Genomic DNA, 21,863 nt, shown 5'->3' on the forward strand with positions numbered 1-21,863 from the left:
GAAAAGAAGCGACTGAATGCATTTTATTCTGACCCCTCCACCACCTTTCAGTAGCATGCTCTAGCAAAAAAATGCACGAGCAGAACTCGATTTCTGCTTTGCCCAACTTTCAGAGCTGTCACAGGTGTTCCTTCACAACTGTAGATTTGGCACAGTGAAATGTTGTGTATTGGCATAGGTGAGTTCATTTCTTTTGCCCTGGTGGCAAACTTGCTTCAAACTACTATAGAATTAAATCTGCTATCACCAGAAGCAAGCAGAGCAAGTCACCCAAGAGCTGTGGCTGCGTCCAGTGGCTCGAGTTGCAATCACATGGCAGCACAGCTCTCTGTTTCATCTGGGCAGCACAGAGTAACAGCATGCAGATATGTGAGCTGTTTTACAGAATGTCTTTTTTCTGATTAGGAAAATTGAAAAAAAAAGTGTATGTTTTGATGACTTTATTTCTTCAAGCAGTGCTTGTGAACATGACACTTTCCTTAAAGCTCTCTGGCACTGGTAAGTGCAACATCCGGGGGAAACTGCAAATGTATTTAAATGAGTTACATACGTGCATGGGTTTTCTTCTGAGTTTCCTGAGTTTTCTTCTTGCTAAGCACATCTCCTAATCTCCAGGCACATCTCCTGCGTGGAGGCTTTAACAGGGCTGCCTGTGTGCCAGCTACAGGTTTGTCAGCCACCTAAACTGCTTGGCTGTCTATCATGTTGTGTTAAATTCCTAGTGCAGTTGTTCCTGTGCTTTAGCCAACAGTGAAATCTACCCACACCACCCAACCCCGTGGCATTTACTGGCTTACTCTTGGATGGCAGTCAGCATGTTAAGACAAATTGGTCTTGCAGCAGTATTTCTGACTTTACGCTGAGCATGCTGACCTGCCAATGCCTCTGCTCTAAGGAGTGAAAAGGCCCAAGCATTCCCCAGAATTTCTGCTCTTGTAGGAACAAGTTTCAGCTGCTATAATGCTTTTGTCCTCTTCCTCTCCAGCTGCCATCATCCCTGTTTTGCTCTCAGGGAAAAGAGAAGGGCAGTGAGGTTGCTGTGTGTGGCTGCTGCCTGTGCTCATACACCTGGCACTCTTGAACCAAGGGCAGAGTGCTGAGACGTGGCTGGATGGCTCCTCTCAACCTTCACAGCCATCCTTTTCCTTGGTCTCACAGTGGAGTCCAGGCCACCCCATAAAGCAACCAAGTTGGCCAAAAGGGGGAGGAGGTTAAGCTGGGAAAGTTGCTTATTTCCTCTCATGTTCATAATTCAGTGAGACAAAGCATATTTCTAAGTGATAGCAAATATCTTGGAGATGTCCATGTTGAGTAGTGGGACTTGGCTGGGACAAAAGAAGGTGATGGAACTGTCAGTAGTGCCTGCTGAGATGTGACATGAGTGTGGGTTGCCTGCTGGCTTAAGTGGCTGTGGGGAAATTCAGTGTCCCTGCCACCTCACTGGGCTGTTCAAGAAGAAAAAGGCCAAATTTTACAGCTGTAGCATTGCTGTGGTTATGAGAGTGGCTGAAGCCCAGTTGTCTGAACCTCTTGTGCAGATTTCCAGGCATGGGTAAAACATTCCAAATGTTACCTCAAATGCAGGAGGCCTCAATGGGACTTGTGAAGTGACTTGTGCTGCTCAGGAGGTGGAAAATGACAGCATGGAAGGAGAAGACCTTCAAGTTATCAAGGCAACAGGCTCCTTGCTCTGCACTGGGCTGTGTCTGACCCAGGAGCCAAGGCATGGAGGCCTTGGGACCCGCAGGTTTGCCAGATGTATGCATTAGAAATGTTCCTAAAATATCCTGGGTTTTAAGGAAAATCATAGAATCACAGAATGGCCTGAGTTGAAAAGGACCACAATGAGCATCCAGTTCCAACCCCCTGCTGTGTGCAGGTCGCCAACCAGCAGCCCAGGCTGCCCAGAGCCACATCCAGCCTGGCCTTGAATGCCTGCAGGGATGGGGCATCCACAGCCTCCTTGGCAACCTGTGCCAGTGCCTCACCACCCTCTGGGTGAAAAACTTCCTCCTGATATCCAACCTAAACCTCCCCTGTCTCAGTTTAACACCATTCCCCCTTGTTCTATCACTACCCAACCACACAAACAGCCATTCCCCCTCCTGTTTCTATGCTCTCTTCAAGTACTGGAAGGCCACAATGAGGTCTCCCTGGACCCTTCTCTTCTCCAAGAAAAAAAATCTGCTGCCCTGGTGCATTTCTTTGTTTCCTTTGATGTTACAAGCCCTGCTTGGGCAAAACATTTGTTGCTCCTTGTCCAGAGGAAAAACACAACACTTCTCACATCCTCACTTAAGCTGCTTTAACCTCAAGCCTGTTTGGTGTAAATTAATAATATTTCAGAACTGCAAGGGGTCAAGGGCAGCACCTGCAGGGCTTGCACAGGAGCAGACTGGTGCAGTGCCCTGCCAATATTTATTTTGCTTGAGTAAACATTTGATTTTAGCAACACGAACACAATGTGTGAGCCGTGCTGGGATGTAATTCGATGGGAGGAGGCAGCTATGTGCAGGGGGAGCTGCTAATACCGTAGGAATGCCACACTTCCTTGGAGAGAGAGAAGACGGTGCCCAAGGCACCATAAACAGCACCACTTGTCCTCCTGACCCTGCTGCCACCCTGAATGTGGCTGTTAAGACCGTATCAGGGTCATGCCCTGCAACAGATGTGATTTCTAAAGGAAAAATGTTGGGATTCAGATTCAGTGTGAAATAGCCATAGTGCTACAGTGCTGCTCCCTCACAGGGCCAACTGCCTCGCTCCACACAGAGTAAGACAAGAAAGAGGTGTTTCCAGATGAGTAGAAGTTTTCCTTTCGTGTGTATCACAGAGTGGCCATCGGGATGGGGAAGGGATGTCTCTGGGACAGTTGTGTTAACATCAGGGAGGAAAGGAGATGATCCTTTCCCAGGGTTTTAGTAATGGAATAAGTGGTTGTTAATTCATGTTTGATCACGAAAATATTGCCAGGGCTCTGGTTAAACTAGCAGGCACCAGTGCAGGCTCCTGCTGCCCTCACCATGGTGCGATCAGTGGGGCAACGCAACATGGCAGCAACACAAAATGGCAGCTCCCTGGCAGGCACCCACAGCCACGAGGAGCATCCCTTTTGGTTCAGAGCCTGTGGCCAAGGTGCAGTGCTCACCTAACTGCCAAGGAACAACCACCAGAGGCACTTGATAGCAATGTGCTTTATTTTCCCTAAGGCCACCCTTCTTAGCGCTCAGTCTTCATGCTGGCAGCCAGGGGATGGAACCGAGGAGCTGAGTCAGAGAGCAGAAGGGGTTTCAGAGATTCGGGCTGTCCATCTGGCCTCAGATTTATTCAACTCCCTTCATGAACTCCAGGAACTCTGCCAAGGGGGAGACATCAGAGATGAGGGCTATTAGGTGGCACTGAAGTGTTTTCACAGCTGCCATAGTACACACTTGGCAGTTCTCCACGGCCCTTTCTCTTTTTCCATCTCACTGATGCACAAGAGGCCAGGCAGATGGCTACCGCTCCTCTGGCCACGGCCAGGGCTCCTCATGCCTGCCGATGGAAATGTCACCAGTGCCCAGTGTCACCCCCAGCCACAGACTCCACTCAAAAATGGTCTGCGGATCATTTTGGCAGCACTGCATTCAAAATAAGAGCCCTTCAGTGCTGACGCTTGTATTTAGGTGGCAAAAGCAGACAGGCAGGTCTCAATGAAAGCAAACCTTGCAGTACAGCATCAGTGGGGAGTTAAGGGAGGCCCAGATCCTTGCAAACATTTTACAAGCCTGAGAATCACCCCAGCTCCATACAAACCCAGGATGGGATCAGGCGTGTTGCCCAGCTCTGCCTGCACAAGCTCACACCTGCCCCCAAAGACAACCGAGACCGTGGGAGCTGCTCAAGGACTCACAACCAAACTTCAGGCAAGAAAGACTCCTACCGTCATAGTCAATCCTGCCATCATTGTTTTTGTCCCCATCTTTCATCAGCTCTTCTATGTCATCCTCAGTGATCGTCTCTCCCGTTGCCTGTAGCATGATCTTCAGTTCCTCAAGATCGATGTAGCCATCAGCATTCCTGTGTGAGAACAGAAGAGCTTAGGAAGGGACCCACACACTGGGCAGGTGAGCTGAGGCCATCTCACCTCTCCCATCACCCATGCTGTGGCCATGGTTCTTACTTATCAAACATCCTGAAAAGATCTGAGAGTTCCTCTTCAGTTTTTCCTTTGCTGTCATCTTTCATACACCGGACCATCATAACAAGGAACTCATCAAAGTCCACAGTGCCGCTGCCTGTGTGCAGAATGAACACCGTCAGACAGCGGGTAAAGCCAAGGGAGAGGACAAAGTACCTGCTAGGAACTGAGGGAGAGAACTCAGAGAGCAGCTCTGTGGCAGGAGGCAGCTTGCAGGCTGGAGTGAGCAACAGAGGCTGAACATGGACTGAATTCATTACTCTTTTTATTATTATTGTTATTATTTTACCTTTTGCAGTCATTTTGCCCTAGCAAACCAAACACACGGCAAAGCAGGACTGGAAGCATTGATGAATGTGAATTCCTACCATGGAGGCACCTGTCCATCTCGTTAATAATAAAACCTCCAGCAGGCAGGTATTCATGCACTATTTTTGCACCAGCAGTGTAATACTGTTGTTTTCAATGACACTAAGGTTTTGCATGATTTTTGGTCACTTTTACATTTTCCAGTTACTTACTACAGTATTCCTCTCCAACCTGCACAAAGTGGCTTTTGTATGTGCACACTGATTTGATCAGTACGTGTGTTTATATCCATACATGTTAGAGCAGTGAAAGACCTTCCTGCTGACAGAAATCTAATTGTGACATTTATGCAATACTAATTGCTACCAAATCGGTTCAAGTAGTCTGGTCATGACAGCATGATAATTTTTATAGTGTTTATAAGCTTGGACATTTCCTAAAGGAACCACACTGAAGCATGGGGTGCATTCAGTGTCCATCAAAACCCCAGCTCCCAGCTCTCAACAGGTGCTGTCCCCAGCGTGGATCCTTTCTGAAGCCCATGGGCAGCACGGAGCACTGGGCACAGGGACAGGGCTTCAAATGAAGAAACTGAAATCTCTCACCATCCTCATCCACCTCATCAATCATCTCCTGCAGCTCCTCGGGGGTGGGGTTCTGCCCCAGCATTCTCATCACCTTCCCCAGCTCCTTGGTGCTGATGCAGCCATCCTCTGCCCCCAGCACGAAGATGTCGAAGGCAGCCTTAAACTCTGAGAAGAGAGTAGAGAGGAGATGTGTGGGTCCTGTCCCATGCTGCAGCCCCAGGTTGAGGGCTTGCCCTGTGAGAACACCCAGGGGACACAGAAGCTGCCTGTGATGTGATCCTAGTGGGTCAAAAGCCCTGGGAGCTCCTCTTCAGGCAGCCATGTCAGGTTGAAGATGCACCTACCATTTTTTTGTTCTTCTGTCAGCTGCTCAACCTGTAAGTGAAAGACAGAGAGCAATTCATTTTAATTCCTCATCACTGCTAATTGCTAACCCTCCAAGAGCTGCTCTCTTACAGGCTGGGACCCAATCAGAGGAGGGAGGGACGTCCTTGTCCCCATGGCCAAGGCAATTCCCAGTAGTCGTTTTCAGCCATAGATTCAATAAACTATCAAAAGCATTAAGATCTTGTCTACCTCCATCAGAATTAATTTTTATAAAGGCCCTGCCTCTATTCCCTTCAGCCTATTTTACTTCAGATGCTCAGAGGGCTGCAGCACCTCCCTTACAAAAACAGGCTGAGGGAGTTGGGCTTGTCCAGCCTGGAGAAGAGAAGGCTGTGGGGTGACCTCATAGCAGCCTTTCAGTACCTAAAGGGAGCCTACAAACAGGACAGGAGTCAACTTTTGGAAAGGGTAAATAATAGCAGGTCAAGGGGAAATGGTTTTAAGTTGAAGGAGGGAAGATTTAGGTTGGATGTCAGGGGATGTCTTTACTATGAGAGTGGTGAGGTGCTGGAACAGCTGCCCAGAGAGGCTGTGATGCCCCATCCATCCCTGGAGGTGTTCAAGGCCAGGTTGGATGGGGCCCTGGGCAGCCTGGGCTGGTATTTAATGTGGAGGTTGGCAGCCCTGCATGTGGCAGGGGGTTGGAGATTCGTGAACATTGAGGTCCCTTCCAACCCAAGCCATTCTATGATTCTACAGTTGATTTAACGATATGGCCCAAATACTCAGCATCTGTGTAGACTCTTTGGTCTGTGTAAGCACCTCAAGCAAAATGGGCTTTTGGGATGAAATGGGGATGTGCCAAAGACAGGTAACTGTGCATGAGGAACAGGCTGCAGTCACCACTATTCCCTGAACCTGGGCACTGGAATGTGGAAACAAACTGAGGCAGATGGGAGCAGCTGGAAGAAACGGTCCCTGCAGCCACTCAGAGCTGGTAGATTGCTCCCAAGTCCTACCCCGCTCATCTATCCAGTCCTAACCCCCGCCATCCACCAGTGGGAGCTTATTAATTAGCAGGAATTAATGAAAATTGATGAGGAGAGCAAAGAAGAATCCACCAGATCCTTGTGAAGTGCATTTCTTTCGGATCCTCTTAGAGTGCACCGCCATGCCGTGGGCTTTGTTCCTGACCCCACTGCCATACCCACCTCCCCCCTTGGTAACATCCATTACAGTAACTTATCCCTCCCCCACTGCCTCTAACACCCCCACACTGATTCCCACTGTGTTTGGGTAGAAGCAGAACCCCTCAACCCAGCAGCACTCTGTCTTGGAAGCAAGGCTGATGTTTTTTCACCCGAAAAGCAGTACTTTGGCAAAGAAAAAAACAAACAACAACTGGAAACCCTTCCTGCTTGCAGCAAGATGCAGGGAAAGTGCTTTATCTTAGCAGGAATTGGGAGAGAGCCCTATCCAGCTCCCAGGGTGAGAAGGCCCTGCCAAGAGCAGCAGGAAGAGCCCCAAGCCCTACGCAGGCATCATTTGGGCAGCTCAGCCGATGGCCACGGCCACTTGGGTAACCTGACCGCCTGGCAGCGTTTGCTATTTATAAGCCCTGATGAAAGAGGTGCTAGAGATAAAGATGAGCCCTGTGATTGTTCCCAGGCTTTTGGTATGCGTCCCCTCAGCCTGTTATCCTGACACTTGTCCCCAGCAACACTCTTAGAACCGCTCAACAGAGCTGAAAAATGCTCCCAAAATAGCCTTGTGCTTGCACACCCTTATCTAGACATGAGTGGGCAAGACAAAATCCCACCGGGTTCTGCGGCTGCACCAGGTGAATTCAACATGGATATAATGTTGGTATATACCCTCAAAGGTTTGCTGCCATTAATATATGCAGCAAATAACAAATCCTTACTTCCAAAGCTTTTTTGACTACTGCATGTTGGATTTCTACAGGACTATGGATGTGGAGCTGTGCTGGATGGAATGTGATGCTTTTGTGATGCTTTTACCACACAGCTTTCTCCCAAGCTGTTCATTGTGCCCTCTGGTCACAGATGCTGTTCACAGCTTTCTCCCTTTTTCTCCTCTGCTGCTTCCTTGGGAAATGGCTTTTTCCTGCTGCTCTCTGTAAATGCAGGCACCCATCCCAGAGGATTTTGCTTTTTCAGCTCCTTTCTTCATCTCACATTTCCATTTGAAGTTGGGCAGGAGAAGTTTAAGATCTTAGTTATTTTGCCAGAGACATGTTTTTCTACAGTTAAAATCTTGGGAACAAACTCATGAAAAAGCTATCAATTTCAGCCATGTTTTGCCTCTTCTCCTTTTGACTTTACACTGGCAGCTCCCAGTCAGAGCCCACCAACACATTTCTCAGGTCAAGGACTCTGCTTTGGGTGTCCGCAGAGGAGGTTTGGGTTGAAACCCACAGGCTTCAGCTAGAGATGACCTTCACCATGGATTTTTGCCCATTTTGGGGTGGAAAGGCACCCCAGGCTTTCTTCCTGATTTGTGCATGAAGTCTCTAAACAACACAGCAAGGACCTGTTCTGTGGCAGAACATAACTATTTAAAAAGCTTAACTATAGGGGCTGGATTTCAACTGATTTTACAGGGCACATTCTTTTCCCTTTCGCTTGCTCCTCAGGGCACTCAGCACATTGCCATGCACTACCCAGCTCATTCCTCACATGCTGTCTGGATCCTGGGAAGGGGGGTCACTGCTATAAGGGCTGACCAAAGGACAGGGAAAGGTGACAGCATCTTTTTTCCCTCAATTTTGTTTCACCAAGCAATGTCTTTTTTCCCCCTAAACCTCTTGGAATTGTAATTGTAGGATGTATTTTTCAACCTGGCCAACTCTATGTTAACAAAAACAAATCGCCCCAAAGTTCTTACACTGCGGGCACACAGTAGAGTATTTTAACTCCGGGCACACTGTAGTGATTCACACAATCCAGAATCTATTTTCATCCTTATCACACCCGCATAACACTCTCTGTCTAAATTACAAAATGATGCACTGAGCTTATTATGGACCCGAGCGCTCCGGGTGTGCAGGGCAAGCGCTGCGTGCAGCTGCCGAGATGCTCTGCATTCCCAGAGAGCCTGCTTTCCAGCCTGGATTCCTGCGCAGCAGACAACAGGGGGTAGCAGCGACAGAGCGGAGGGGGCCATTCAGAAACACCGGCCAAAGCAGAGAGATTTTAAAAGTCCCACCGAAAAACACTCAGCCGAGGAAGGCGGGGGATCTTAAGCACCGGCGCTTAGGATTGTAAAGCTCCAGAAATGAGAGGGTGAGGTTGAACTCATGCAAATCATCTTTCAACCCATGCAAATTATGCTTGTTTTGTGGGAAACTGCTGCTTTGCCGGGATGTGACCGCAGCCGGCAGCCGCCCCTTCCACTTGGCCGAGGTTCGGAACACCTCAGCGCTGGGAGCTTCACTCAGACGACAGGACGCGACTCCAGCCGAGCCGCCCGCCGGCGTCCCGTAATCCACGCTGCCCACTGCCCACACCTCGTCCTCGTCCCGTTCCTCCCCAGCATCCCAGTCCCGGGCAGGCACTCACCGCCGCCTTATAGATGTCATCCATGGTTGGGAAGGGAGGGCGAGGGGCCGGGGGGCGTCACGGACACGCTCTGCAGCCGCCGCCCCGCCGGCCCCGCTGATATAGGGGGCAGTGGCCAGTGACGGGATGCGCCAGCCCACCGCGGCCCGGCCCCCAGCAGCGTCTCGCCGCGTGCCTGGGCTGCGTGGCACCGTGCCGGCTTGCGACGGGCCGGCCGGCCCCGCTGCATAGCGCGGGCAGCCGGAGCCTGGCCCCTCGCTTTGGGGCCCGGGACGACGTCCTTGGAGGAGCCGGGTAAACGTGCGGCACGCCGCTGCGCCAAGCAGCGGGGCGGGGGCAAATCGGGAGCGTTCCCCGCGCCTTCTGCGTTCAGCCGGGGCTGCAAACGGCGACGGGGCGCTGCCAAGCTATGCGCGTTGGGATGAATTCCCCGTCCTTCAGGAAGCGGCAGCCTGCAATCCGTCCCCGCGCGGATGGAGCAGCTCACGCTCTGAGCCGGCAGCGCTTCGGCCCCAGCGACGTGCAGCTGTTACAGGGCAGGGAGAAGCCCTAACCCCGAAGCAGCCCGGCCAGGTCGCGCTTCTGGGGGTGCAGCACTCCCTCTGGTGGGCTTCGGCCAGCTGACGGCTGAGCCGCAGGGATGAATGCAGCTGTTGGCTTCTTCTCGTCCAAAAATAAAAGCCACTTGTCTTTTACAGCAGTCACACTGCAGGTCAGAATTTGGTCGTCCCTGCTGAGCAACCAGCAGCAGCGGTCAGGGCCACGGTGGGTTTCCGCACTCACCAAGCAATGTGAAGCAAAAGCTGCGATGGAGCATGTATCTGCAAGCACTGCTCCTCAGCTGGGCTGCATTAATCTTTGGGATGGGGACGGATCAGTCCTTCGGTGCTGGGGACACAGCAGAGGCAAAAAGGCCGCTGCAGTCTCCACAGCCTGGCTGCCAGCCCCATCCCCAGCAGCTGGACTGCAGCCGAGGCCGATGCTTCCCACCTCGCCTCTCTGGGAGGTTTCTTTCCCACCACTGCCTATGGCAGACGTGAAGCCCAATAAACTTAGCCCAAATTTGGCCTAGCACAGCGCTGCATTGCACGGAGCTGCACTACGCTGCACGACACAGTGCTGCACACTGTTGCACTGCACAGCTCAGTTCTACACCGCACAGCACTTCGTTGCATGGCACAGCACTACGCTGCACAGCTCTGCACTGCTCAGCACGGCACCGCGCTGCGTTACACCGTTGCATTGCATCGCACTGCACGAGCATCCTCCAGAGAGAGCAAGCACGCAGGTATGCCCCACGCGCCTAAGCTACGCCCCCTCGCCGCTTAGCCCCGCCCTCCTTCGCGCAGACGGATGCGAGGCCCGACCAATCCCGCCTCCCCCTGCGGCAATCCCCGCCCCTCCAGCACCGAGCCAATAAAATGATCGCGGGCGGCACCGGCCGCACCCTGAGGGGGCAGAGCCAAGATGGCGGTGGCGGCGGTGGCGACGGCAGCGCGGGGCAGGCGGGGAGCCGGGGCGGGAGGCGGCAGCGGCGGGCGGCGGGGAACGGCTGCGGCGTGAGGGGCGGCTGCGTATTTCTTCCGCGTTATGGAGGCGGCGGCGGGCGAGGACGGCGAGGAGCCTCTGCGGAGCGCGCAGGTCCTGGGCTCCGAGCTCGTGGAGACCTACACGGTAATGGCCGCGGCCCTCGTTCCGTGCCGTTTCGCGCTACGTGGGGCGGCGTTGGCGTTCGGCGGTGCTTCTCCGAGGGGAAGGCGGGGGAGTGAGGCGGCCAGCGGTGTGTGTTGTTGGGAATGAGCTCGGATTTTGGTTTCACACTTCTGTTTTTCGACGGGTTGCGTTGTAGCGGAGCTGTGTTGTTCAGGAAGCTTCTCGCGAAGCCGCTGGTGGCACACAAGGCATTGCAGCACCGCCCTGCTTTATGTAAGGCCAGCCGCGAGCCGCGCCTGGTGGAGCGCGGCGTGACCGGGGCACCACTGAGCCGGGGAGCTGCAGGACAGTGCCTGAAAATCCGTCTGAACGGCTTCCCAAAGAAAACTTAGAGCCGTTTCTGTGCATCATAGGACACGGAACGTGCACAGCTGTAGCACACGAGGAGTGTAACGGCTCTCTGAATTGCCCGCCCCTAAAACGTCTTTGTTTGGAGACGGCTATCGGGAGGTGAGGAGCTGAGAGCAGACGGTGGGCTACTATAGGATGTGTGTTCACGAGAGTTGTGCTGCTCGGGTTGTGGTTCATCCCCGAGCAGCGCTGTCCCAGCGCCGTGGTGAGACGTGCAGCGTGCTGTCTGGATGCTTGCATGCCAGGCATGTGCCATGACTCCGAGTTGTTAGTGTTGATGTTGAGGATTTTAACCAGTGTTTTACAGTACCCGTGCAAGAGAAATTAAAGTGAATTTAAAGAAACGTCCAAGTGTTACTTGCCTCTTGCTGTGCTGGAGTTTACAGGCAGGGGAAGGGAAGTGCCAGCTGCCTTGGTGCTCAAACTAGTATGGTGGTATGCTGGGCAAGGCCATCAGCGTGCTGGGTGGAGCTGCAGTTCAGGCTTATGGCTTTGCAGGTAGTGCTCAGCAAATCAGCTGGTGGTTGGGGCTAGCAGCTGTGTTAGCAGAAATCTTACTTTTAAAGATTGCTAACGAGTGAAGCTCTGGGAATGTTGCGCTATTCTGATGTCGCTTTGCTTGGGTGCTTTAAAAGTAGCACGTGAGGAAGTTTTACAAGTAGTTGATCCTGGTTTTGATTCTCTTGCTTCTGGTTTGAGGGAGTTGACACATTAAGCTTCCCTGTTGGTGCAGCTGTGAAGAGTGTTAGCAGGACTGCAAACCTGCAGCAGTTTGTATGAGAAAGCTTAAGCAATTAGATATAGGTATGATTTTAAATGAAGACAAAAATGATTTAGAAAATGATTGACAAAGTGAAATGGTTTGCAGAAATTGGCATTTGTTTTGTTTTAAAAATGAGTTGTGCTGCAGTAAGGACCTTACAGTGACCTGTAGTGCAGCAGAAGTAAAAGATGTAAGAGTCAGTCACCTTTGTTAAAGGTAAGAAAGGAAATACTGTTGGCAAAATGCATCAATAGCCATGAAAGATAGCAGCGGTCGTCTTTCTACCCTTATCTTATGAAATTTCTACCCTTATCTACCCTTATCTATATGAAAGGGTCTTTTATTTTGGCTCTGATGCTTGCTACTGTACTCTATATTTCAGAGTTAATAATCTCACAGAAGGGGGCTTTATTTTAATGGCATCTGGATGATGGCTTAGGTGTTAAAGCCTGTAAAATATATGGGGAAGACCCACAGTTCTTCATAATCTTGTAAGTATTTTTCAAATGTGGTTCTTGCTGGAACTGTTAGGCAGGAAGGCAAGGTATGGATTAATACAGCAGAGAAGATATACAGTTATTTACAGTGTTTCTGTTGGGTTAGAAAAGTGTGAGCACCTTCACTGAGTGTTTCCCCTGTGTATGCTAGTTGGAATAGGCACTGAGTGAAGACTGGCAGATTGCTAGAAGGCCTCAAGGCTGCCAACGCTTCATTTGCTTCCTTCTGTGCATTTGTTTGGCCTAAAATCGTTTTCCTGCCTTTCTTGTTTTGAGCAGCTGTTTTTAATACAAGCTTTGATAATTCACAAGAAGTCTGTGGCTTCCTCAGATGGGTGTAAACGAAGTGCCTGAGGAGGCAGGGAGGAGCAGATGCATCACTGCTCTGCAATGTGGGACCTGCTGGCTGCGGTTGCACCTGTGCCCTGGGCTGTGGATGTAGGCAGCTCTGACAGGTACTTGTTTTTCTCTCAGTGGTACCGAAGTTGGTGGAGTTGGAAGGAGGATACTGCAAAAAGGCAAGTTCTCCGTACAAAGCAAGGTGAACAGGTTCAGCTGTGCAGGCAAACACAGAAAGGAGTCTGAGATCACCAGTGTTTATTAGCAGCTGGATTAGAAGCTATACATCTTAATTCTACATAAGCATTTCACTTTATTAGATTGAGGAAGATAAAAGGTATGCTGTAAGGGAGTGAGTACTGCCCAAGGAGGCTGTGGATGCCCCATCCCTGCAAGCATTCAAGGCCAGGCTGGATGTGGCTCTGGGCAGCCTGGGCTGCTGGTTGGTGACCTGCACACAGCAGGGGGTTGGAACTGGATGAGCACTGTGCTCCTTTGCAACCCAGGCCATTCTGTGATTCTAATTGAGAACCTTGTTGTAATGGGTAAGAAAACAATGAAAAAATATAGCACTAGATATGGTAACAACATGTAGAAAGACAAAATGCATTGTACTTCAGAGTTTAGTGAAGGCACTGGGAGGCAGGCTTCCAGGCTGAGAACCTGTGGGTGGGAATGCTTTCATGTTTAGCTGCAGAGTAATGCAGTTTGTCATAAATGCAGGTGGAGATTTCACATGGTAATGCCTGGGAGGAGGTGCAGCATGGTTTCATCTCCCCACGTGTGCCTGCCAGCAGGTGGCTTGGTGGCTAGGCTGGCTGTCACCAATCTTGAACTGTTGGCCTATCAGTCCATCAATTAAATGAAAATGTCACTACATATTTGGCTTTTAAAGAAAGTCCTTTTTTTTTTTTTTTTTTGCTCTAGAATGAATTGAAACAAGGCTTTGGATCATGCAAGTCTGTTTCATTGGTGTTGCTCAAGATAATGGCAGTTTGAAGATGAATGTGCAGTCTGTCTGAGGGCTGGGGCTGTATGGCTGGTTGCTGCAGTGTTTTCTACATGGGGAGTGCTGTGAGGAGTTGGCTCATCTGAAATGTCTGCCTTAACAGATGTTTTCCTGACCAGACTGTCCGTTTGGCTCAGTGCTCTGTTTCTGGAAGTGCTCAAGGCTTGTCATTTTGGCAAAAGCCTTCATGGAACCTTTGTTGTATGTTTGCTTTGTATTGAGTGCAGAGAGGAAGCTTCTAGCTTTGTTGTCTCATGAGTCTACAGTTGGGAGCTACAGTTTACTGGGCTTTCAATATCTCATCTAAGGTTTTATTCATTGCACTTCCAGTATTTAGCTGTGCTGCTCGATCTGCCGTAGTTCAGTGCGCAGCATTTAAAAGTAACTAGTATTCTTCTGGCTTCTGTGCATAGTACTGCTATGGTTCTGAATTTAATCCTGATGACTTCTTTGAGTCCCCCCCCCTTGCTTTTTCCTCAGGCATATGAGGAACTGCTGACACTGGGGTTATTCCTCTTTTGGTTTGTCATCAGCACAGTAAATAATCCTGACCGGCGGTTTCTCAACACAGCCAGCCTGCAGATCACACGCAGGCCTTAATTGAAACTAATTCTTGTAGGCATTCATCTGCACTTGCAGCACTCACCCAAACACTGACGTGTCCTCGTCTGTACGCACCGGTCAGACATCTTGATTTGCTGCTCTGCAGGACGTGTTCAGCAAGGCCGTGCGTCAGATGCATCTCATACCAATTATGTTTTCTGGAGCAGCTTCATCTCTAAAATGCAAGAGGCATTCTGTTTAATGTGTGACACTCTCCTGGTCCTGGCTAGCAGTGAGTGCTAACTGGCTGCCTTTTATGTAGCAAATTGAAAATTCACTCTGGTTTTCATTTCTTCAAGTGGAATTACCAGCTAAGTGTGCTTCAGTCTCAGGGTAGCAATGAATCACGTCTGTGTTATCTGTAATGGGGAAACAAGTTATCATTTGTGCTAAATGCTTTCAAGATTTGATTAAGATGCATTTTCCAAGGAGTGAAGTGAAGCTGGAGAAGTTTACTGTGTTGTTTTCATGGAGATACACAACTAACTTTACTGATCCTTGTCTGTTTTCTACTTGGTGCTTTCTTTTCTGCCTTTAAGTTTCTTTGGGATTGCCTTCCTTCTGGTTTGTCCAGAGGTGGACTGTGCACTTACTGCACAATCTGTGCTCAGCAGGGAGCGTCACCTGCAATGAAAATAATCCTGTGTTCTGCTTTCGCTACATAGGATGTTTAAAATCTTTGTCTAAATGAGTGTTGGTTTGGTTTAGAGAATTATCATAAGTATTTGGGTGCAATTGTAGTGATGAGGAAGCTATGTTGTGTTTTACTGTAAAAGGAGTTAAACAGTCAATGCCCAAGCAACTAGAGGATTCTCCTGGATTTCTGAAAAGCTCAGAACAGGATTCCTGCCTAACAGTGAAGTGGGAACAGGATGCCTGCCAGACTCCTGTGCCTACTCTGCAGCTTGGTAGATTGAAAAAGGGATGCTGCTAACTCAGACTTGTGGGTAGCTATGAATTCTGGCTTGGCTGCCAGAAACGTTAAGTTTAGAAATCTTGTTTGCTTTAGCTTTTGGATGGCAAGAATGACGTGGCTTTAAAAGAAGCAGCAGCTGAGGTGTTCTGTTTGAGGAGCAACCTTGTGTGTGGCATTAGGTGTCCTACCTCAGCAAAATCACCTTAGAGTTTGGATTAGCTTTTAAGTTAACTGCAAGATTAGACTCAGGTTAGATTCTACGTGCTTTATGTGTAGCTTTATAGTGTACCTGTTGACTTTTCTTTAAAATGCTTTGCAAGTTCCTTTCCTTACTTTGCGTTCTTCGTTTCAGGTGTACATCATTCAGGTCAGTGTTGGCAGTCATCAGTGGACAGTCAAACATCGCTACAGTGATTTCCATGACCTCCATGAAAAGGTAAGGATCTTAAAACTTGGACCTTAGTCTTTTACAAAAGCAGTTCTGTTGTATAGGACATCTTTTCTTCCCTCAGTAGCAGTGGAAATGTCTACTAGATAGTACTGCACTAAATCCTTTTTGATTGGGTAATATTAACTGTGCATGTTACATTCTGAACTGTGAGAAATGAGCCTGAATAACTATAGCCTCAAACAGAAACTTGTGTCTGTGTTCAGTTGCTGCTTCCGTGTAACCACACATAGGAAGTAATAAGCCTGGTCTTTGTCTTTCAGCTCGTCTCAGAAAAGAAAATAGATAAAAACCTGCTACCTCCCAAGAAGATTATTGGAAAAAATTCCAAAAGTCTGGTGGAGAAGAGGCAAAAGGAATTAGAAGTCTATCTGCAAACTCTTCTAGTCAAGTTCCCTGTTACTGTTCCAAAAGTTCTGTCACACTTCTTACACTTTCATTTTTATGTAAGTTTTGTTTTTAGTGTATAAGAATGTGGTCCTGAGTGTCCTTCCTTAGTTCTCCACCTTGGAGGGGATTTCTTGCAGTCTTTTTTGGAATAACTGGAACTCTTTTTCAGCCTTTTGCATAATATAATGAATATAATGGAAGTTGTTGGCTTTTTTCTTTACACCAAAGCCTTTGGAGTAGGTACACTCTGCCCACACTACTAGTCACCATAGTAAGATCAGAAGTGGAATAGTTGGAAGCAGTGAATAAATCTGCAGCTGAATTGGCTGAAGTCAGCAGTGCTGGTTCTCGGAAGGAACCTTACGTAACTGATCCACTTCCTCCCTCTCCGTGGTAATGGGCAGAGCTGTGGTTCACCCTGAAACAGTTTCCAATAGACCAAATGAAGAAAAACAGCACTTCTGTAGGAGAGCGTGCTAATGGAGAGGCCCCTGGAGGCATTGCTCCATCCAGCCTGCAGTGTTACAGTAGGGAAGAAAGAAGCCATGGCTTTCACATTCATACTGCAAATTGTTCGTGTGTCTCTTGTGCTTCGTTAACCATTTTTGCAGTACTGCTTCAGATTGCAAGGGAGAGAGTGGACTTTTTATTGAGAGGAAAATGCACTGGAGAGAGCTGAGTGGAATGAAAGAGCAGTAATTGCTCTGGCATGGTGGCTGAGATTGCCTTTTGTAGTTTCTTAGGAAGGCTTCAGAAGTGGGTCACAAATGGTTCGTTAGGCATGTTAGTTCATTAGGTATGGTGATTAAGCCTTAGCAACAAAATGAGAAACTATTGAAGTTGCATTACGTGAATATAAGCATCCTGGTTAGAGTTCAGACTTAAACTCAGCTGAAGCTATGGTTTAGTCCATAGCATTACTATTACCCTGCAGAGTTGATCGAAAAGCACTAAGAGTGTATGATGATTGAGTCCTCTAAATAAAGTAGAGGTATTAAATTGATTAAAAATGTGCATGATGGCATAGGAGCAGTTCTGATCAGGTGGAACAAGCTTCTTGAGGACTGAAGAGTTGCTTTTTTTTTTCCCCTCTGGCTGCTCTTTCCTAAATGATATTCTGACATTTCATTAATGTTTCAGTGCATCAGCTTCAACAAAGTTTCTTTTATGCAGGCTGAACCTCTTTGTATTCCTTGCCCTGTTTTTCAGCTGATTTTTTTTTTTCTTTTGCTGTAGTGTTCATGTTTTTGCAAAGACTTTCCCAAAGATCGGGCATTATTTGTGTATGAAAGCTGCTCTATTTCTGTATTTTAGAAACAAAGGTGTTGCTTACTCTGCATATTGTTGGTTAATGTTGGGGGTGGAGATTGAAGTATAAACTCCAACTCAATTGTTTTTGCTCGGAGCTTACAAATATTTACAGAAAAAAAGTTAGCTGTCAGCAGTAAAGCTAAATATTTACCACAGCAATTCTGCTGGAAAATAATATTCCTGTAGAACTTTGATCTTTTTAAGTATCTCTGTCAAATGACCTGCATGTGTTCTTGAGACGTTAAAATCACTGCTCTTGCCTTGGTAGTTTGGGTAGAAAGGCTGCTACAGTTCCTGTTCTTGTACTGTTTCCAGTAGGGATTGCTTAATTTTATTTCCCTGGTTAGCAGAACTATACAAAGTTGAAATAAGGGGCTTATCTTAAATAGATTTAAAACACTCTGAAGCCCATATGTATTGGAGATGTGAAGGTTTGGGGACTGTCTTGGGCAGAGCGACCATGAAACTGCAGAATTCTCTATTCTTGGCGATGTCAGAAGGGTGACCAGCAGAACTGCTATCTTGAACTTCCAGAGGGCAGACTTTGCCCTGTTCAGAACACTTGTGGGGGTCCCTTGGGAGTCACTCCTTAAGGGGGAGGGGTCCAGGAAACCTGGATGCTCCTCAAGATGGAAATCTTAAAGGCACAAGAACAGGCTGTGCCTGAGTGCCATAAGGCGAGCTGCAGGGGGAGAAGACTGGTGTGGATGAGCAGGGAATTATTGTTGAGACTTTGGAAGAAAAAGACAGTCTGTGTCCTCTGGAAGAAGGGACAGCCGACATGGGGAGATTGCAAGGAAGCTGCTAAGGTATGCGGGGAGGAAGTTAGGAAGGCAAAAGGCCAACTTGAACGCAGATTGGCCACTGCAGTAAAAGGGAATAAGAAATCCTTTTGCAAATATATCAACGGTAAGAGAAGAACCAAGGGGAATTTCCATCCTTTATTTGATGCAGCAGGGAATGTGACCACTGAGAATAAGGAGAGGCTGAGGTCCTCAGCACCTTCTTTCATCTGCCTTTAATAGGCAAATCAGTTATCCTCAGGGCACTTTATGCCCTGATCTGGAAGTCTGGGATGCTACGCAGAATACAGCCCCGGTGATTCTGGTAGACAGAGCTCCTCCTCCATCTGCACTGTCACAAGTCCATGGGACTGGATGGGCTCCATCCTAGGGTGCTGAGGGAGCTGGTGGGGTGATTTCTGAGCTTCTGTGCTATCTAGCAGCATTCCTGGTTATCTGGAGAGGTCCCAGAGGATTGGAGCTTGCTGATGTGACTCCCATCTACAAGAGGGCCAATGCCATTCTGGTGTGCATTAGAAATGGTGTTGCCAGCAGGAGCAGGGAGGTGATCATCCCTCTGTACTCAGCGCTGGTGCGGCCGCACCTCGAGTGTTGTGTTCAATTTTGGGCCCCTCACTACAAGAGAGACGTTGGAGCCCTGGAACATGTGAGGGGTCTGGAGCACAAACCTTATGAGGAGCAGCTGAGGGAGCTGGGATTGTTCAGTCGGGAGAAGAGGAGGCTCAGGGGAGACCTCAGTGTGCTCTACAACTTCCTGAAGGCAGGTTGTGATGAGGAGGGGTTTGGCCTCTTCTCCCAGGCAATGAGCAGGACACGGAGAAATGGCTGTAAATTGCACCAGAGGAGGTTTGGGTTGGACATGAGGAGAAACTTTTTCTCTCAGAGTGGTCAGGCACTGCAATGGCTGCCCAGGGAGGTGGTGGAATTGCTGTCCCTGGCAGTGTTCAAGAGGCGTCTGGATGAGGAGCTGCGAGATCTGGTTTAGTGCTTGTGGTAGCAGTGGTGATGGGAGAATGGTTGGACTAAATGATCTTGCAGGTTGTTTCCAACCTTGTGATTCTATGATTGTAGGGAATGGTCAGGTACAAGTTGGCAGGGAGTCACAGTTGCATGTGGTAGCAATGCAGAACATCACATTGTGGCATCAATCAGAATGTCTGTGGAGATACAGGGGTGCTTGTTTTGTTGCTGCTTAATATTTTGTCATTTGAAGAGATTTGGTTTAACTTGCAGATGTGAACTTTTGCATGAAAATAGAGTGCTCAGAAACTACTGGTCAGAAGCACCTGCAAACAATGGAGCTTCTGTGGGGTTGAAGCATGTAAGTAGTTGGAGCTGAGACAGAAGTCTCTTGTGAGTTTGACAGAGGAATAGAGTAGCTTTTTTTGTATGCTAGTCACCAAGCCATCCAATTTATAATCTTGTTTTAATTATAAACATATACAGATATCTGCTGTGTGTCTCAGGTGATGAAAGAGAATGTGAGCAGGTGACATGGGTGTAACTGGTTGGCTCAAAGAAGAGGTGGTAGTTTGGCATGCAGCTCTTTGTAGCTTGTTTCCTGTACAGCAATGTGGAGGCTTTGTTCATCCTCTGTGAGTGGGGTGTCAGTTGTATTAAGAATGTGCTTTTCTAAAATGCTTACCTCATGAAATGAGCTGAAGTGTTTCAGATGCCTTGTGAATTTATTCTCTTTACGAATGGAGGATTTGTCAGTGAAGCAAACACATCAGGTACTCATTTCATGATCCATAGCATTTGTTTGCACTGCAGCTATGTTAAAATGAGGTGTGTGTCTAGGGGAGTTTTCACCATCACAAATGGTTTCGTTTTATGCCTTGTGTGCCATTAAGATAGAAGCGTTCAGAACAATTTGTGGGCTTGCAGAAAACAAGTGCACTGATCTTTGTGCACCTTCAAATTTAGAAGGAGGAAATTCCTGCATTGGGTTCAGTGTTTTGTTTTCCTCCAGGGGCCATCAGTGCCTGGAGTGGAAGCTGAGCAAGTCAATCAGACCTGAAAGGTAGAGAAGAAGGTGGAGGATAGGAAAGTGGTCTCTTGCTTTCTGCAGTGAGCTTAGAGTGTTGAAGTTCACAAGCTGAATTATTTTCTCTTCCTTGTAGGCTTGTTATTTATTTGATTGGTGGTTTTTTGTTTACTGACACTCAAAATGTTACTTCCTGTGTTGTTGTTTTCATTTGTGTGGAGAATATTCTTACTTAGCTTCTTCATAGCTGACATCTCTTTCAAGCTGGGTTGAGATGATAAGTAATAGGTGCTATAGCTGCTGTTGTACTTTTAATACATGAGAATCTGATTAATTAAATGCAGTGCAATGCATTCCATCTTGGAAATCAAAAATGTATGAAATAACTGATTTGGGATCATTTGTATGAAGTATTTTCAAGTTATAGACAAATCAGTAAGACACAGTCACAGTTCCATTGCATTATTTTAAATTGTGCACTGTAGCAAGAAGGGAAAGCAGCAGAGGTGCACATTGGGAAATAATTAGAAGTATATAAATAACATTTAATTACAGTGATTTATTCTTTGCAGGAGATCAATGGGATCACTGCTGCTTTGGCTGAAGATCTCTTCCACAAAGGTAAATAACTTGGAAGATTTAGCTGTGAATGATGTGACGGTTTTCTTCTATCTGCATGCATTCATGCACCTGTGGTGTTTAATTTCCAGACAAGTAGAGATCTGAGTTTTTGATATGTAAAGACTAAAAGGAGAAGCTGTGGTACTGCCAATTAGAAGCTTTCATTAGACTTTTCCTCTTGCTGTAGGGAAGTTTGGTGTGTATCAGTGAGTGCTGAGACAGAGTGCCATAAATGCACTTTCCATATCCAAATATTATTCCAGAATTTGGGAAATGGGAGACCTGTCAGTTAAATAAGGCACTATAGCTGGCAGAGGAAAATGGGATGCACTTCCTATACCTGCAATAGCTCTAGCTGTGCAGTTAACAGAGGAGGTTTGGAATGATTAAACCATGCTTGTTTTGTCTCTAAGGACGTGCTAGATAGATGTGGATGTTCCAGATGGCTGAGGCAGTAGGTGAAGCATGTTTCAGAGTGCTGTTCCAGATTTTCTGACTCAAAATTAACTTCAGGTACAGCCATTCCGGAGGGTCCACTCAGCAAATGTTGGAACATTATGGCAATTGCTGAAGAAATCTGTCCTGTCTTTGTAGCCCATGCAGTCTCACTGCTGTATAGGGGTATATTCTCCCTTTTCTATGCAGGTGAACTATTGGGCTTGCTCCCCCTGATGTCGAAGGGAATTGTATTTTTCAGCTTACCATGAGAGATGGTGCTCACTTGTCTGAGTCAATCTGATGTCTCTAAAGGGAAGAGGGGTTCATTCCATGTGTGTTCTGCTGTGCTCCATGTTAGCTCTTCAGGTGCCTCCGGAGAGGATGCTGTTTTCTACTGTTTAATGATAGTTCTGTAGTAATACCAGATTTCACAAATATCAGATGATGCCTTTATGCCCAGGGAGCTCCCATTGGTTTTAGTGTGGTAAAAGATCTGCTCTCAGAGAAACTGTTTGCTATAACTGAGCATTTAGGCAAAATTGCTAAAACTGCAAGAATTATTGTCTGGATAAACAAACACTGCTTTTTCTGAATGGATTGAAGCTTTTTGGAAGAAAAGCTTGGTATCTCTTACATTATGTGAACTTTGATTGTACTTCTGTGAAGGAGGGGAATATCAGCCATTAGTTG

General features: G+C 47.8%; 2 protein-coding genes across 6 annotated transcripts in view; one reads left to right on the forward strand and one right to left on the reverse strand.

The window, feature by feature from the left end:
• Nucleotides 1–3,179: 3,179 nt before the first annotated feature.
• Nucleotides 3,180–9,101, reverse strand: TNNC1 (troponin C1, slow skeletal and cardiac type). The gene is made up of 6 exons (XM_048957405.1): nucleotides 8,985–9,101; nucleotides 5,421–5,451; nucleotides 5,095–5,241; nucleotides 4,163–4,277; nucleotides 3,923–4,059; nucleotides 3,180–3,355 (listed from the first exon to the last, which is right to left on the reverse strand). Exons 1-6 carry the CDS (start codon nucleotides 9,006–9,008, stop codon nucleotides 3,324–3,326), a joined length of 486 nt encoding a protein of 161 aa, XP_048813362.1. The 5' UTR covers nucleotides 9,009–9,101; the 3' UTR covers nucleotides 3,180–3,323.
• Nucleotides 9,102–10,482: 1,381 nt separating this feature from the next.
• Nucleotides 10,483–21,863, forward strand: part of NISCH (nischarin) — a 30,597-nt gene continuing 19,216 nt past the window's right edge. For 4 of the 5 annotated variants that reach the window (XM_048957368.1, XM_048957369.1, XM_048957371.1 and 1 more), the window contains exons 1-4: nucleotides 10,484–10,658; nucleotides 15,528–15,611; nucleotides 15,887–16,069; nucleotides 20,687–20,735. In XM_048957368.1, the coding sequence (XP_048813325.1) occupies nucleotides 10,575–10,658; nucleotides 15,528–15,611; nucleotides 15,887–16,069; nucleotides 20,687–20,735 (400 nt within the window). In that variant the 5' untranslated portion in view covers nucleotides 10,484–10,574. Of the gene's footprint in view, nucleotides 10,659–15,527; nucleotides 15,612–15,886; nucleotides 16,070–20,686; nucleotides 20,736–21,863 lie in introns of all 5 variants that reach the window. The other variant, XM_048957370.1, reaches the window with a different exon arrangement.

This window comes from Lagopus muta, chromosome 11 (assembly GCF_023343835.1).
Source record: "Lagopus muta isolate bLagMut1 chromosome 11, bLagMut1 primary, whole genome shotgun sequence".
In the NCBI taxonomy this organism is placed as follows: domain Eukaryota; kingdom Metazoa; phylum Chordata; class Aves; order Galliformes; family Phasianidae; genus Lagopus; species Lagopus muta.